The sequence below is a fragment of the Saimiri boliviensis genome, chromosome 11, assembly GCF_048565385.1.
Source record: "Saimiri boliviensis isolate mSaiBol1 chromosome 11, mSaiBol1.pri, whole genome shotgun sequence".
NCBI lineage: Eukaryota > Metazoa > Chordata > Mammalia > Primates > Cebidae > Saimiri > Saimiri boliviensis.
The window spans coordinates 110,129,366-110,145,978 of NC_133459.1; the positions used below are offsets into that span (position 1 = coordinate 110,129,366).

At 35.5% G+C, this 16,613-nt stretch overlaps 1 protein-coding gene across 4 annotated transcripts in view; it reads left to right on the forward strand.

Annotated features, from left to right (window-relative positions):
• Nucleotides 1-16,613, forward strand: part of SASS6 (SAS-6 centriolar assembly protein) — an 85,435-nt gene that overhangs the window by 35,419 nt on the left and 33,403 nt on the right. For 3 of the 4 annotated variants that reach the window (XM_074381359.1, XM_074381360.1, XM_003933261.4), the window contains 6 exons: nt 679-873; nt 966-1,055; nt 1,133-1,312; nt 1,672-1,753; nt 2,799-2,935; nt 5,503-5,631. In XM_074381359.1, coding sequence (XP_074237460.1) covers nt 679-873; nt 966-1,055; nt 1,133-1,312; nt 1,672-1,753; nt 2,799-2,935; nt 5,503-5,631 — 813 coding nt within the window. Of the gene's footprint in view, nt 1-678; nt 874-965; nt 1,056-1,132; nt 1,313-1,671; nt 1,754-2,798; nt 2,936-5,502; nt 10,503-16,613 lie in introns of all 4 variants that reach the window. The other variant, XR_012512567.1, reaches the window with a different exon arrangement.

Consider the following 16,613-nt stretch of genomic DNA (forward strand, 5'->3'; position numbering starts at 1 on the left):
TTTGATACTAAAGTTTACGCTCCTAAAATCACTGTAGTAATAATACTATATAATTATTTCTGGAAACTTTTGTTAAGGACCAAAACTATCTAGAAACACCAGCATTTGGGTTGGTATTAGCTGACTGGGAAGAGATCTATATTAGATTTTTAAAATATCTATTTTTAATAACAATTATATTTTGCTTTAAAGAGTTAACAGAGACATCCAGAAATGTTAACATTTATTGACATGGAAAGATATTTGTAATATGTGAACAAAGTAGATTATAAACTGCAGAGTATCAGCCTTTAAAAAAACAATCTGTACATGTAAGCAACAAAGAAAAATGTTAATTCTAGATTGTCACTCTCATCCTTGGTTACCCTTAGAATCGGTTGGGGTGACCTCAGAAAATTATTGTTAAAAGTTTTAAAGTTATGGTTAATTTATTCATAAATTAGAATTATTTTATTTTCTCTTGACATGATTGAATCAGATAGTAGACTATTTTACAGTTATATTTCGGATGTATGCTACTATACCATTAGAAAGACTTTCATGTTTTTAAAAAAACTGTACTAAAACTTTAAAATTATTAAATACATTTTTTATATGTTAGACATCTTAATTACAAATAACCAGGTAAGACAACTTTCCTTTTTCATAATACATAATTTCTTTCTTTTCCCACTCTAGGACCTGCAGCGGACTAAGCAAGAGGTCCTCTCTTTGCGAAGAGAGAATTCTACATTAGATGCTGAATGCCATGAGAAAGAAAAGCATATTAATCAGCTACAAACAAAAGTAGCAGTTTTAGAACAGGAAATCAAGGATAAGGACCAGCTTGTTTTAAGAACAAAAGAAGCATTTGATACAATCCAGGAACAAAAGGTCTACTTTTAAATTTTTCTCAGAAATTGATGATTATATTTATAAATAAACACAAATGCCCTAATTATGCATGTTTTTAAAAAATATATCAGGTGGTTTTAGAAGAAAATGGTGAGAAAAATCAAGTACAACTAGGAAAGCTTGAAGCTACAATAAAATCATTATCTGCAGAACTTCTGAAGGTTTGTTTTAAAAATTTTACGGAATATTAATATTTCATTAGATTATGTGGAAATATACATATGAAGCTCTTTTATAGGCAAATGAAATTATCAAGAAATTACAAGGGGATCTGAAAACTTTAATGGGTAAGTTGAAATTGAAGAATACAGTTACTATTCAGCAAGAAAAACTCTTGGCTGAGAAGGAGGAAAAATTACAAAAGGAGCAAAAGGAGTTACAAGATGTCGGGCAGTCTCTTCGAATTAAAGAGCAAGAGGTAGTGAATATTTTATATTTTTCTATTGTAACTATATTTTTTCCTCATGTATTTTAATAATTTCTGCTTTGTTGCATTGATGAATGGCTTTGGCCTTTTTTTTTTTCAACCAAAGAACATGACTGGATTCAACAGGTGTTAATCTGTTTTAGTTTGGAAAGTTAGTTATCATGATTCAAATACCTTGATTGCTTATATATGTATATGTTTGTATACACATGTAAATATTTTATTACATAATTAAGCTAATTCCTTTATTATTTAATATATTGGTAGTAACCATTTATTTAGTTAATACATTTCTTCAGTTTTTATTTTACTTTTATTTTGCTTGACTTATGAGGATTGATATATTGCAGGTATGCAAATTACAAGAACAGTTAGAAGCTACAGTTAAAAAACTTGAAGAAAGCAAACAACTTCTAAAAAATAATGAAAAGTGTAAGTATGTTACACGTTTATGTAAATGAAGTCTGTGGTTTTATTCTTTTATTTTTTTGAGACCAGGTCTCACTCTGTCATCTAGGCTGGAGTGCAGTGGTACGATCTCTGCTCACTGCAGCCTCCACCACTTTGGCTCAAGTTGCCCTCCTGCTGCACCCCCTCAAGTAGCTGGGACTACAGGTGTGCACCACCACACCCAGCTAATTTTGTGGGGTTTTTTTTTTTTTTTTGTAGAGGTGAGGTTTTATCATGTTGTCCAGGCTGGTCTCAAACTCCTGAGCTCAAGTGATCCACCTGCCTCAGCCTCCCAGAATGCTATGTCTAGGTTTACAGATATGAGCCATTCTGCTTATACATAGTTTCATTCTGAACCCAAAAATTTTGTTTGAATTCATAAAAGCCTAAGTATTATAAATCTAGTTATTGTCTAATATATAATTAATTTCTGTTTTAAATATACTGTCTTAATATCTTTGCTAAGTTTATATTATCTTCCCAGTAAAACAGTTATGTTTATATAGCAAGCCATATCCTATATGCCAGTAACCCACAATTAAAATTGTTGAAAATGTTGACTGTAATTTATTATTGAAATTCTTCACTACTCCTTTTCTATTTAATACTCCTTTTCTTAATTGCTGTGTTTACCTAATAAAAACAGTATGAATTGTTTGAAACCAAAACATAAAATTAAGATTTTAACTAACATTTTCTCAGTTTATACTACTGAGTATGATACATAAGACTGCAAATTTTAAATAAACCATAAGATATTCTAAAAGTGAAAGCTTTCACAGAGTTGCTTGACTAGCAGAAATAAGTGCTTTGAAGAGTAACAGAATAAGGAGTCCTATGTAGCAGTTTAAAAAATAAGAAACTTTAATAACAAAAATTTAGGTGAACCTGTATTGCTCTCCTGTGATGTCAGGTAGTGGTAAAGTTAAAATTAAGGAAATCTTAATGTAATTTTTAAATGTTTAAGATGATTAGAAAAATAAAACAGTGAAAATTCTTTACCTTGTTTCTTGTTCTTTTACTTAAGTAATCACATGGTTAAATAAAGAACTAAATGAAAATCAGCTAGTGAGAAAGCAAGATGTATTGGGACCTTCTACTACTACGCCTGCCCATTCTAGCAGCAATGCAATCAGAAGTGGAATTTCTCCTAACCTGAATATGGTAAGATTTAAGACAAGATATGAGTGATGTTAGTGAATTTCCTGAAACAAAAATATTCCCAGATTGTTAGGAAATTTCCATTATTTAAGGTGCAGTGGAGTCCTATGGTTATTAGCACTGAAATAAGAGTTTAAGTTGCACCTAGAAGTGGAACAAAGACACATTTACTCTAAACAAAGATGCTGAGTTTCAAGGGCACACTTCTTTGTAAGACTTGACTGGATATCAGAATCTTTCAGCGATAACTAAAGTAATACCAACTATACTGAAAAACTTTAAAACACACGTAAAACATTTAGGAGACTTCAAGAAGAGAGAATTGAGGGTTTAGGCTTAAGCAGAAACTGAATTCTAGCAGAAAAAAAGAAAGTAAAAAAGAAAAAAGTTCTATAAGCAGGCTTGTTATCTCTAGATTCTATAAGAAACTGGTTATAAGATAGAAGGTTTCCAGCTTCCAGGACCAGATTTTTTTCTTTTTTGAGACAGAGCCTCGCTCTGTTGCCCAGGCTGGAGTGCAGTGGCAGGATCATAGCTCATGGCAGCCTTGACCTCCTGGGCTGAAGAAATCTTCTTGCATCAGCCTTCTGTGTAGATGGAACTAAAGGCATGTGCCACCACACCTAGCTAATTTTTGATTTTTTTTGTAGAGATTAGGTCCCACTATGTTGCCTAGGTTGGCCTTCCAACTCCTGGGCTCAAGCAGTCTTCTCACATCGGTCTCCCAAAGTGCTGAGATTATAGTTGTGAGCCCCTGAGCCCAGCTCTGCTTTTTTTTTTCCCCCTGAGAAAAAAGGGAGGCTGGGCGTGATGGCTTATGCCTGTAATCCCAGCACTTTGGGAAGTCAAGGTGGGTGACTTACCTTAGGTCAGGAGGTCAAGACCAGCCTGTTCAACGTGGTGAAACCCTACCTCTACTAAAAATACAAAAATTAGTTGGGCTGAAGCAGTGCATGCCTATAATAGGAGACTGAGGCAGAAGAACCGCTTAAACCCAGGAGGCAGAGGTTGCAGTGAGCAAAGATCATGCCACTGCACTCCAGCCTGGGTGACAGAGTGAGACTCTGTCTCAAAAAAAAAAAAAAAGAAAAGCAGCTTCTTACATGCAGAGGTGCTTGTTTGGTACTATCAGGTGGTTAGCCCTAGGTGCTGCTAGGAGCTTACCTGGCATCCACACAGGCCTTAGGGCTCTCCTGTTGAACACAACAATTTCACAGAATATTTACATTAGACAAGGTTACTCTGTGACTGTGTCAGTACAAAAACAGAACTATTTCATAGTCATATCTGAACACAGACAAAAATATGAACATTGTTAAATCACAAATATGGCCCATAAGCATCCTTTTATCCTGGCTAACATGAACGGCTGCTGCCTCTTTAATTACAGCTTTGGCCTTAATACGTTATTCCTGCCTTATTAGACAGGATTTATTCAAATACCCAGTCATACATTTATCCCCATTTCCCAGTAACTTCCAATCTATAGCAAAGCACCACTTAAACTTTTTCTTAAATCACCTAACGTGCTTAAATCCAATAAATAAATCTCTTTTAATACCCACTTTTGGAGATACTCATGTTTCTTCATGGTGTGCAGTTTCCCTTGTTGCAAGGAGCAATAAATGCAGCGTGTATATCTATCTATACATGTGTTCCTGGTGGTCTTTGGCTGGAGGGTATTGGCAGAAGGTTTAAAAATCAGATGTGTAATTGAATTTTTAATCTAATCTACTGTGGTAAGTCATTGGCTCTGTTTAGGCAGTGAGCAAGGTGAACCTACTGGGTAGTTACGTACACACACAGGTGCCAAGTATCTCAAAATCCAAACTCCTGGATTTGGTCACAAGATCTTCCACCTACTAGAGTACTGGGTGTCTAAAAGGGGAATGACTGCTGTTAAACTGGAGAAAGGTACAGAAAGAAGTGCCTGGGGCTGAATTACAAAGTTAAAATAATTTTTTGACTGGCTTAACCTTGAATGACGGATGATAGCTGTGTAAAAGGTGTTTTTATTGTGTATCCATTGGTGTGCACAAATGCTTCTCAAGATTTGTGTTCCAATTGGCCTCTTAGAATAAAAATAAACTTTGTTTTCATAACGTTTGATAATGTATGGTGCCAGTATATTGAAAATTAGTGGCAAAATCAATTATTGTCTCAATTAGTTCATTTTAAAACACTGATCTTGTTGTTACTCAGCTGACAGAAAATTATTTTTATTTTATCTCTGATTGGCCTATTGATCTCCAGACTCCCCTGTTCTCCCCTTTTTAAAGAGACTTAGAGTGAACAAGTTGGTTCAGAAGCTTGGCTTTAACTAACTACAAAGGCAGGCCCAGTAGTTTGTTTTATCCAAGCTTGCACAGCTACTTTGAAATGGTTCAAAGTTACCTCAGCCTCATGGTAGATAATAAAGCAGAGTTTTGTGGTGTTGTGATAAACAAGACTAGCCTCTGAGATAGAGCTCTTAATTATTAGTTATTATAACAGATGCTAATGTCTCCTGATCAGCAAATACTACTTACATTTATTTTTTCATGTTTAATCATCTTTGTTTTTATTTTTAGGTTGATGGTAGACTGACTTACCCAACTTGTGGGATTGGTTATCCTGTCTCCTCTGCATTTGCATTCCAGAAAACCTTCCCTCATTCGATATCAGCCAAAAATACCAGCCACCCTGGTTCAGGAACAAAGGTAGCGAAATTAACTAATACTTGTTCTGGAAAATATATAGCAACTTATTAGCGTACAAACATTTTGCATCTTTTAAAGGTTCATTTGTTCTTTTAGATATTCAGTAATGTATTAGATAAATACATTAGCAGTAGTAGGTAGTGTATTAAATACATTACTGAATATCTAATATCTGTGTCTACAGGAAATATATGCACTATATATTTCTTCAGTCACTGTAATTTATAAAATAAATTACATATACAGATATATATGTACTCTACATTTCTTGAGTCACTGTAATTTATAAAATCTTGACATCAATCTATTTCAACCTTATTACCACACAACCTTTTTTTTTTTTTTTTAAGGCAGTCTCCCTCTGTTGTCCAGGCTAAAGTGCAGTGGTACGATCTCAGCTCACTGCACCCTCTGCCTCCTGGGTTCAAACGATTCTCTTGCCTCAACCTCCTGAGTAGCTGGGATTACAGGTGTAACCAACCACACCTGGCTAATTTGTGTTTTTAGTAGAGGTGGGGTTTTACCATGTTGGCTAGGCTGGTCTCAAATTCCTGGCCTTAAGTGATCCGCCTGCCTTGGCCTCCCAAAGTGCTAAGATTGCAGGCCTGAGCCACCATGCCTGACCAGTCTTTCCATTTTTATTCTTCTACTTGTATCTCCTACAACTCTCAAGCCTAACTAGGATTTCTGACTTCATATTGTTGGAGTCTTAGCTATGATTTGGAGTCCATTGCTAGAATTTAAAGGTCTGATAGGGCAGCCTTAAATCAAATTCTACAATTTAGCTCTGACATTATCCCAGATAAGATATGACTAGCAATCGCTCCAATCCTTGGTTTATTTGTTAAGGCTTTCTTCCACCCACTTGAGTTCTTTTTTTTTTTTTTTAATCATTTTTATTATTGTCTTAGATTTATATATTTAATATGTATTATAATTTTGTTTTCACAATAGTTTAATTTACCTCGATCAGTCACTTCTTTTATTTTCATTGCTAACTTCAGGTTCAGATTTTTTTCTTAAATAATGAGACAAACATTTATGAAAAAATATTTTATAAAAAATAAAATTGGCTCAATATGGTGGTTTACCCCTGTTATCCCAACACTTTGGGAGGCTGAGGTGGGTGGATCACCAGGTTAGGAGATCGAGACCATCCTGGCTAACATGGTGAAACCCCCATCTCTATTAAAATACAAAAAATTGGCGTGGTACCATGCGCCTGTAGTCCCAGCTTCTCAGGCGATTAAGGCAGGGGGATCAGTTGAACTGGGAGGCAGAGGTTGTAGTGTGCCAAGATTGCACCACTGCACTCCAGCCTGGCAACAGAGCAAGACTCTCTCTCAAAAAAAAAAAAAAGATAAAATTGAGGACTTTGAAACTGGTATTATAAACTTTATCAAATTAGGTCTGGGTTACTCTAAAAATAAATAGGCTGTGTTGCTTAAGAATGTGCTCTCTTTAGCCATAGCCTTATTATCACCAGGAGCTATGGAGAATTCTCAATGAAATGAGAATTAAGCCTGAGTTCTTATGCCTGGAATACTGTTATGTAACAAGTACTTAGATGCATGTAATTGGCTCTTCTTGCATTGCTTATTAAGGATAATTAAATAAGTGCATTCAAAGGAATGCTATTTTATTATCAATATCAGAATACTTGAGTGTGGTTGCATCTTGGGATCTTTTTTTCTTTAGAATTATGAGTGAATTCACAGTTGTTTTTTTATTTTAAACAACTTTCCAGGAATATATATGTGTATATATACAATATATATATACAGTATATATGTATATACGTATATATGCACGTATACACGTATATATATTGTCCAAAATGAGGACAGGTGGTACTAGAGACAACACGTATATATATTGTCCAAAATGAGGACAGGTGGTACTAGAGACAGTTGTCTACTTAGTAGCACAAAGGTGACTTATAAAATAGTAACACTCTTATAGGTTTTGTGGAATTAGAGGAATCATTGTAATAAATATGTTCTTAAATACAGGAGCAAGACTTTCAGTGTTTCTTACATCAGTGATCTCCGTATTCTTTTGATAATGTATCCTTAACAGGGGGAAAAAAACCTAAAATAAACAAAACATTTTGCGCTCTCCTCTCAAATACATTAATGTTTATTATTTTTTACTCTCATCTCAAATACATTGTTTATTTATGCATATGCTACTGAAATACTATATACTGTATAATTATTGATTAAGAAAGTGGAATCTGATGTTAGGATTTAAAACCTGCCTCTATCAACATGAAGTTGATCAAGCCACCGAACAACAAACAACAGTCAACTCTTACACTTCAGTATCCCCACTTGTCTACCTTACTAGATTATTGAGTTAAGTAAATTAATGCTTAGAATAGTACCTGATACATAATAAATGCTTCATAAATGTTATGTATTATTAATAAAATATATTCAAAAATAGAAATTAAGGAATGAGACTAAAAATGGATGTAAATGAAAGTTGTAAGAGTTTCTTCTCAGACTCAGTGAATGGTCCTAATTACAGCCTACTTTGTCCTCTCAAACTCAAAGGTCATCATTGATCTAGGTAGTTTTGTGCTAGCAGCTATGTTGATTAAAACATGTACTTTTGAATTGCAATTTTTAAAAATCACCCTTTTATTGTGTGACATTGAACCTGTGATATACCTGATATCTTAAAACGTTACTGTGAAGATTGAATACATTCAAGTAGATATTAACTGGGAATGTAAAATAACATGAGAAATTCGGCAAGAAACAAAATAATGCTGAAAGAATATGTCAGGATATTTAACAAGATTGTGCTATTCTGACAAATAGAACAAATACTTGATAATTTTAAAGCAAGATAGACAAAACTACTTGTTTTTTCTCTTTTACTTTTGAAGACAATGATAGCCAAAAATTTATTCATTGAACAAGTATTTAATGAATGTCTATCTGCTATGGCCAAGCATAGTTCTAGTTGGAGGAGATCACGGCAGGGAACAAGACAAACCCCCTGACACTATGGTGCTTAACATTTTGTGGTGAAACACCATTAGATAGTAAATTGTAATGTCTTTAAAACTAAACTGTTTATTCATTCATTCATTTATTCATTTATTTTTGTGACAGAGTCTCACTCTGTCACCCAGGCTGGAGTGCAGTGGCATGATCTTAGTTCGCTGCAACCTCTGCTTCCCAGGTTCAAGTGATTCTCATGCCTCAGCCTCCTGAGTAGCTGAGATTACAAGTGTGTGCTGCCACACCTGGCTAATATTTGTATTTTTAGTAGAGATGGGGTTTCACCATGTTGTTTAGAATGATCTCTAACTCCTGACCTCAAGTGACGCACCTGCCTTGGCCTCCCAAGTGCTGGGATTACAGGTGTGAACCACCTTGCCCATCTTGGGTTAAATTCTTGATTTTCAAGGTCAGACTTTCATCAAGGAGATTATGAAGTATGTGGTTTTCTGCAATGAGAAGGGAGCCAGATGATTGATGTATTCATCTTTTTTTTTTTTTTAATCTGGTTGAAAGGCTTAGGAAGACAATTCTTTTTATTGTTAAGGACCAAGAAACAAAGTCTGGAAATGCCATACACAGTGGTCATGAGGAGACACAATAATACACAGCATTATTTTGAGTAAGCTCCAGTTTTTCATTCTAACACTTGAACTCTGGAGAGACAGCCATCCTTTTTCACTGAACCAGCAACAGAATGGAAATGTGACTCAGTTTATCAGTTCCCACAGGGTGGGCAGAGCAGGAATCTCTGTTAAGCTGGTTTTGGGAGCCCTCGTCCCAAACACAGAGTGGTTGCTGAAAGTGGTCCCTGGCATCCACTCACGGTGGCTGGTAGCTGATCCTGGGCTCCCTGGGTCCTAGGCATCTCGTGATTCTCAGTGATGAACTTGTCAGTTGATAACAGCCAATGCGGACCTGTTGAAAAATTACTCTGAATTACTCTAAGATCTCTTTTGGCTTTATTCTCTAGGGTTTGAGTTTCTATAGGAACCTTTACATTTTTATTTTCTCTGAAGGAATCTCTTATCCTCCTGCCAGCATACATTCTATAATTGTAGGTGCTGAAATGCTTGTTTTCTCTGTTTCATCCAGTACAGATCTAACATACATGTGTGACCGGGGGCTCCCCAACGCCTTGTTGCCTCAATTTCTTTATCTTGTTGGTGTTTGGCCTGCATATTCAGAGACAGATTTTGTCTGCAGACAGCATTATTCAGTTTGATTGACCATTTAATTCACCTAGATGGGTTCTACATTTTTTGTTTATTTGGTAGTAACTGTTTTTAAACATAGATAATGTGTAAGTATGAGAAGCTTCCAGAGGTACAAAAGGATGTATCTAACAGTCCCTACTGTGGTTCCCAGTTCTCTTCTCAGAGAAAAATACTATTAGGAATTTCTTGTGAGATATTCCAGAAATATTCAAAGCATATATAAGACCATATGTATGTGCATATATAGGTATGTATGTTCAAATATATGAGTTTTTATATATAAGCATAAATAGTATTGTGCATTGTTCTGTGACTTGCTTTTTTCATTTAATGGTGTTATGGAATAGGTAACTGCAGTGTATCAGAATGTTAGTTTTTGTTTCTTTTTAATGACTTCATAGTGTATATGGATGTACTATAATTAACTAATACTCAGTTTATGGATGATTAGGTTTTTTTCGATCCAGATGCTTATACAGTGCTCCAGCAAATATCTTTGTACATGCATCTTGGTGGCCTGGTCCAAATGGATTTATAGGATACATCGTTAGAAGTAACTGTGTCAAGGGCATTTTTGCATATCTGGTGACTAAAATCGTACCTTAGTGTGATGTTAATTAACGTTTTCTTGATTATTAAGGTGAGAAACATCTTTTTATATATTTATAGGTTATATTTCTTATTCTGTAAAACTCCTGTTTGTTTACTTTACTAGTTTTTGTTTTCGTTTTTCATTTGTTTGTTTAGCAATAGAAATCTCCCTGTGTTGCCCAGGCTGGCTTCCAACTCCTGGGCTCATCTGATCCTCCTGTCCCAGCCTCCTAAGTAGCTGGGACTATAGGCATCCACTATTGCACCTGGCTCTTTTATTCATTTTGTTGTTGTTGTTTGGGAGGTTTAACATTTCTAAAATGGTTTTGTAAGTGTTCTTTACATATTCTGGACACTAATTTACTGTTGCTTTTATGTGCTATTTTCCAGTTTTTGGTTTGTCTTTATTCTTCATTATACTTCCTTTTTTTAAATTTAAAGATTATTAAAGTATAATTTACATACCATAAAATCCTTTCATTTTAAGATTAGTGCAATAATTTTAGTCAGTTTATAGAGTTGTGAAACTGTTATCACAGTTTAATATTGGAACATTTGCATTACCCTAAAAGTGCTTTAGTGCCTGTTTGCAGTTAATCCATACTCCCACATCTAGCCCTGTGATCTCTACTAATATGAAATACAGAAAAGTAAATTTTATTGTGATCAGCTGTCACAATAAAATTTACTTTTCTGTATTTCATATTAGCAGAGTCATACAACATATAGTTTTTTTGTAACTTTTTTTTTTTTTAAGATAAGATCTCACTCTGTCATTCAGGGTGGAGTGCAGTGGCACAATCATGGCTCATTGCAGCCTTGAACTCCCTGCACTCAGGTGATCCTTCCATCTTAGCCTCCTGAGTAGCTGGGACTACAGGCATGCGCCACCATACCACGTCTTTTCTTTTCACTCGGTATACCGTGTTTGAGTTTCATCGAGGCTGTAATGTGTACTACTAGTTTATATCTATTAATTGCTCAGTAGTATTTCGTTGTGTTGATATGCCACAATTTGTTCATTCATCACTCGATGGACATTTGTTTTAAGTTTTTGAATATTGCAGATTAAACTGCTGTGAACATATGTGTACAAGTCTTTGTACTTGTTGTGGGTGAGTACATAGGAATGGAATGGCTGGTGGCATATGTTTGATTTTTAAGAAACTACCAAACTTTCCCAAAATGGTTTTACCATTTACCACCAGCATTGTGAGAGTTCAAGTTGTTCTGCATCCTTCCAACAGCTGATATGGTCAGTTGTTTAATTTTAGCCATTCTAATGCATACATTGAAGTACCTCATTGCGATTTTAATTTGCATTTCCCTAAAACCTGCTAAAGTTGAGTATCTCTATTCATGTGCTTATTTAACATCAGTATATCTACTTTGGTGACATTTCTATTTAAATCTTTTGATCATTGCTAAACAAGGTTGTCTTTTTATTGAATTGATTCTTTATATATTCTGGATACGAGTCCTTTATCAAGTATATGATTTGCAAATATTTCTCCCAGTGGCTTTCCTTTTCATTAATGTGTCTTTTGAAACACAAAAGTTTCAATTTTTGATGGAGTGCAATTTATCAAACTTTTTTCTTTTGTGGATCATGCTTTTGGAGTTGTATATAAGAACTCTGTCCAACTACAGGTTGAAAACATTTTCTCCTTTGTTTTCTTCTACAAGTTTTATAGTTTTTAGCTGTTACATTTAGATCTCTGATCCATTTTGAAATAATTTATGTGCATGGCTTGAAGTGTTCATTTTTCCCCACTGCTATGGATATCCAGTTCTTAGTACTATTCATGAAAAGTCTTTTTTCCTATTGAATTGTCTAAGCACTTTCGTTGAAAATCAGTTCACTGTGTAAGGATTTATTTCAGGATTCTTAATTCTGTTTCATTAATCTTTATGCCTATCCTGTGCCATTGTCACAGTGTCTTAATTACTATGACTTTATATTAAAAATTTTGAAAGTCAGTAGTATAAATCTACAGACTCTGTTCTTCCTTTTCAAAATTGTTCTAGATCTTTTACATTTTCATTTAAGTGTTTGGTCACCTTGTCAGTTTCTACAAAATGGTTTGTTTGGATTTTGATAGATGAACAATGAATTTGTAGATCAATTTTTGAAGAAGTGCTGTTTTGACACTATTTTGTCTTCCAATCCATGAATATTAAGAATCTTTCCATTTATTTAGCTTTTTAATTTCTCTTAGTAATGTTTTGCAGTTTTAAGTGTATAAGTCTTGCATTTCTTCTGTTGAATTTCTTCCTGTGTTATTCTTTTAGATGCTATTGTGGATGTAATTATCTCATTATTTTTCAGAATATTCATTGATGTGTAGAAATGTATGTCATTTTTGCATATTGATCTTGTATCCTGAAACCTTGCTAAACTCATTTATTATACTCATTATTAGTGGTTTTCTATAAATTCTGTTGGATTTTCTACATACACAATTATGTCATTTGACAACAATGACAGTTTTACTTCTTCCTTTCCAATGTAGTTGCCTTTTATTTATTTTTCTTGCCTTATTGTAATGGCTAGAACCTATAGTACAATTTATTTTTTTGAGATCATTGCTAAACAAGGTTGTCTTTTTATTGACTTGATTGTTTATATATTCTGGATACGAGTCCTTTATCAAGTATATGATTTGCAAATATTTCTCCCAGTGGCTTTCCTTTTCATTAATGTGTCTTTTGAAACACAAAAGTTTCCATTTTTGATGGAGTGCAATTTATCAGACTTTATATTGTCACCTTATTGTCTAGCATCTTATTGTCACCTAGCCTGGAGTGCAGTGGTGCAGTCTCAGCTCACTACAACTTCTGTCTCCTAGGCTCAGGCCATCATCCTACCTCAGCTCCTTAGTAGCTGGTACTACAGGCTCATGCCTGGAATTTTTTTTGTAATTTTGGTAGAGACATGGTTTTGCCATGTTGCCAAGCAGGCTTGTCTTGAACTCCTGAGCTCAAGTGATCCATCTGCCTCAGCTGTCAAAAAATTTCTGGGATTACAGGTGTCAGCCACTGTGCCCAGCCTGTAGTGCAATTTAAATAAATGTGAGAGCAGGTATTCTGGCCTTGTTCTTGAGCTTCAGAGCAGAGCATTCAGTCTTTCATCCTAAGTTATTAGCTGTAGGTTTTTGTTAGATGGCCATTTTTCAGATTAAGGGAGTTTTATTCTATTCCTAGTTTGCTAAGAACTTTCATCATGAATGGATGTTAAATTTTGTCAAATGCTTTTTCTGCATCAGTGGATATAGTCAGGTGGCTTTTATCAGTTAACAGATTGTATTGATTGTCAAAGATTATATTAGCCTTGTGTTCTTGGGATAAATTTCACCTGGTCATGGTGTAGTCTTTTTATATATTGCTGGAGTTAATTTTCTTTTTCTTATTTTCTTTCTTTTTTTTTTTTTTTTGAGGCAAAGTCTTTTTATGTTGCCCTGGCTGGAGTTCAGGAGTGTGATCTCCACTCCCTACAACCTCTGCCTCCCTGGGTTCAAGCGATTCTTCTGCCTCATCCTCCCAAGCAGCTGGGACTACAGGCACCTGCCACTGCACCAGCTAATTTTTTTATTTTTAAAAATTTTGTATTTTTATTTATTTATTTTTGAGACAGAGTCTCGCTTTGTTGCCCAGTCTGGAGTGCAGTGGCACAATCTCAGCTCACTGCAACCTCCACTTCCCAGGTTCAAGTAATTTCTCCTGCCTCAGCCTCCTGAGTGCCTGGGATTGGGACTGCAGGCATGCACCACCATACCCGGCTAATTTTTATATTTTCAGTAGAGACGGGGTTTCGCCACTATGGCCAGGCTGGTCTCGAATTCCTGACCTCAGATGACCCACCCCCCTCGGCCTCCCAAAGTACTGGGATTACAGGCGTGAGCCACTACGCCCGGCCAAGTTTTGTATTTTTAATAGAGACAAGGTTTCGCGTGTTAGCCAGGCTGGTCTTGAACTTCTGACCTCAAGGTCAGATGTGGGGGATCCACCTGACTCGGCCTCCCAAGGTGCTGGGATTACAGGTGTGAGCCACCACACCCAACTTGGAGTTAATTTTCTGATAGTTTGATTTTGTGTCCATGTTGATAAAGGATATTGGCCTGTAGTTTACTTTTCATGTACTGCCTTTTAAATTTTTAAATCAGGACGATACTGGCCTCAGAAAATGAGCAGGAAAGTATCATTTCTCTTGTATTTTCTGGTATATAGAGTTGCTTTATTTTTTTCTTTAAATGTTTGGTAGAATTTTCCAGTGAAACTATCTGGGTCTGGAAATTTTTTTGCAGGAGGTTTTTTTAAGCTGTGAGTTAATTTTTTTCAATAGCTATAGAATATTTGGGATATTTATTTCTTCTTGGGCCAGTTTAGTTTATGACTTTCACAGGATTAAATCACTTAACCTAAATTTTAAGCTTACATGCATGGAGTTGTTTGCAGTATTCCATTATTATCTTTTTAATGCCTGTAGACTCTGTGGTAATATCCTCTCTGTCATTACTTATAATGGTGATTTTTGCCTTGTCTCTTTGAAAAACCAGTTTGACAAGAAGTTACCATTCTCATGGATCTTTTCAAGGAAGCAGCTTATGGTTTCACTGGTTTTTCAATTTATTGATTTCTTCACTTTAATATTTTTTTCCTTTCTGATTGCCTTGAGTTTGGCTCCTTTTTCTACTTTCTCAAGGTAGATTATATTCTGATTTAAGAGTTTTATGTTAATCTAAACATTTGATGCTATATATGTTGTTCAGTCTTGCAAATACCGCGAATTTTGGTATTTGCGTTTTCACTGCAGCCTTGACCTCCTGGGTTCATGTGATTCTCCCACCTCAGCCTCCTGAGAAGCTGAGACTACAGGTGCACACCACTACACGTGGCTAATTTTTGTATTTTTGTGTAGAGACAGGGTTTTGCCATGTTTCCCAGACTGATCTCAAACTCCCAGGCTCAAGTGATTTGACCGCCTTGGCCTCCCAAAGTGCTGGGATTACAGGCATGAGCCACCATGCCTGGCCCTGTTCTTTTCAAGTACACATGGAACACTGACCAATTTGAACTATGTCCTTGGCCCTAAACCAATCTAGAATTAAACTAGAAATCTATAACAGAAAAATATATGGAAGATTTGAGGGAAATTAGCAAATATCTGGCTTGGTATGGTCACACACGCTTGTGGTCCCTGCTACTGGGGAGGCTGAGGTGGAAAGGGATCACTTGAGCCCAGGAGGTGGAGGTGGCAGTGACCTGTGTTTGCACCACGCTACTCTGTCCTGGGAAACAGAGTGAGACCCTGTCTCAAAAAGAGAAAAAAAAGAACAAGTGTTCTGTTTTTGTTGGGATAGTGTTGTTTAAATATGAGATCTACCTGATTGATGATTTTGTTCAGTTCTTCTGTGTACTTGTTAATTTTCTGTTTGTTTTTATTACTGAGAGAAGAGTTTGGTATCTCCAGTTATTATGGATATTTCCATATAATTTTTCCTTTTCTATCTCGTTTTGCTTCATGTATTTTGAGGTTCTTTTGTTTAAGGATTTTGTTTCCTCTGTTTTTAATTCCATCGTTTCCCCTTTTCTGACTTCTTTTGGGTTTTTAAAAATATTTTTTAGTGTTCCATTTTAATTATTCTGTTGGTTTTAATCATATCTCTTTGTATGATTTTTCGTTTTAGTGGTTGCTCCAGGCATTATAATACACAGACTTAACTTTTTATAGTGTGTAGAATTAATATCTTATCACTTAAAGTAGAATATGCATACCTTGCCACGATACAGTTCCTTTGCCTTTTTCCCACTTATGTTTTTGTATTTTATATGTATTGTATCTGCATACAGTGAAAACATTATCAGACAATCTAATTTTTGCTATCATCCATTATACATATTTAAAACTCTGGAGTGGGATGGGCGCAGTGGCTCACATCTGTAATCTCAGTAGTTTGGGAGGCCAAGGAAGGCAGATCACAAGGTCAGGAGATGGAGACCATCCTGGCTAACACAGTAAAACCCCATCTCTACTAAAAATACAAAAAATCAGCCCAGGGTGGTGGCACACACCTGTAGTCTCAGTTACTCGGGAGGGTGAGGTTAATCTCTTGAACCTGCAAGGCAGAGGTTGCAGTGAGCCAGTATCACACCACTGTCT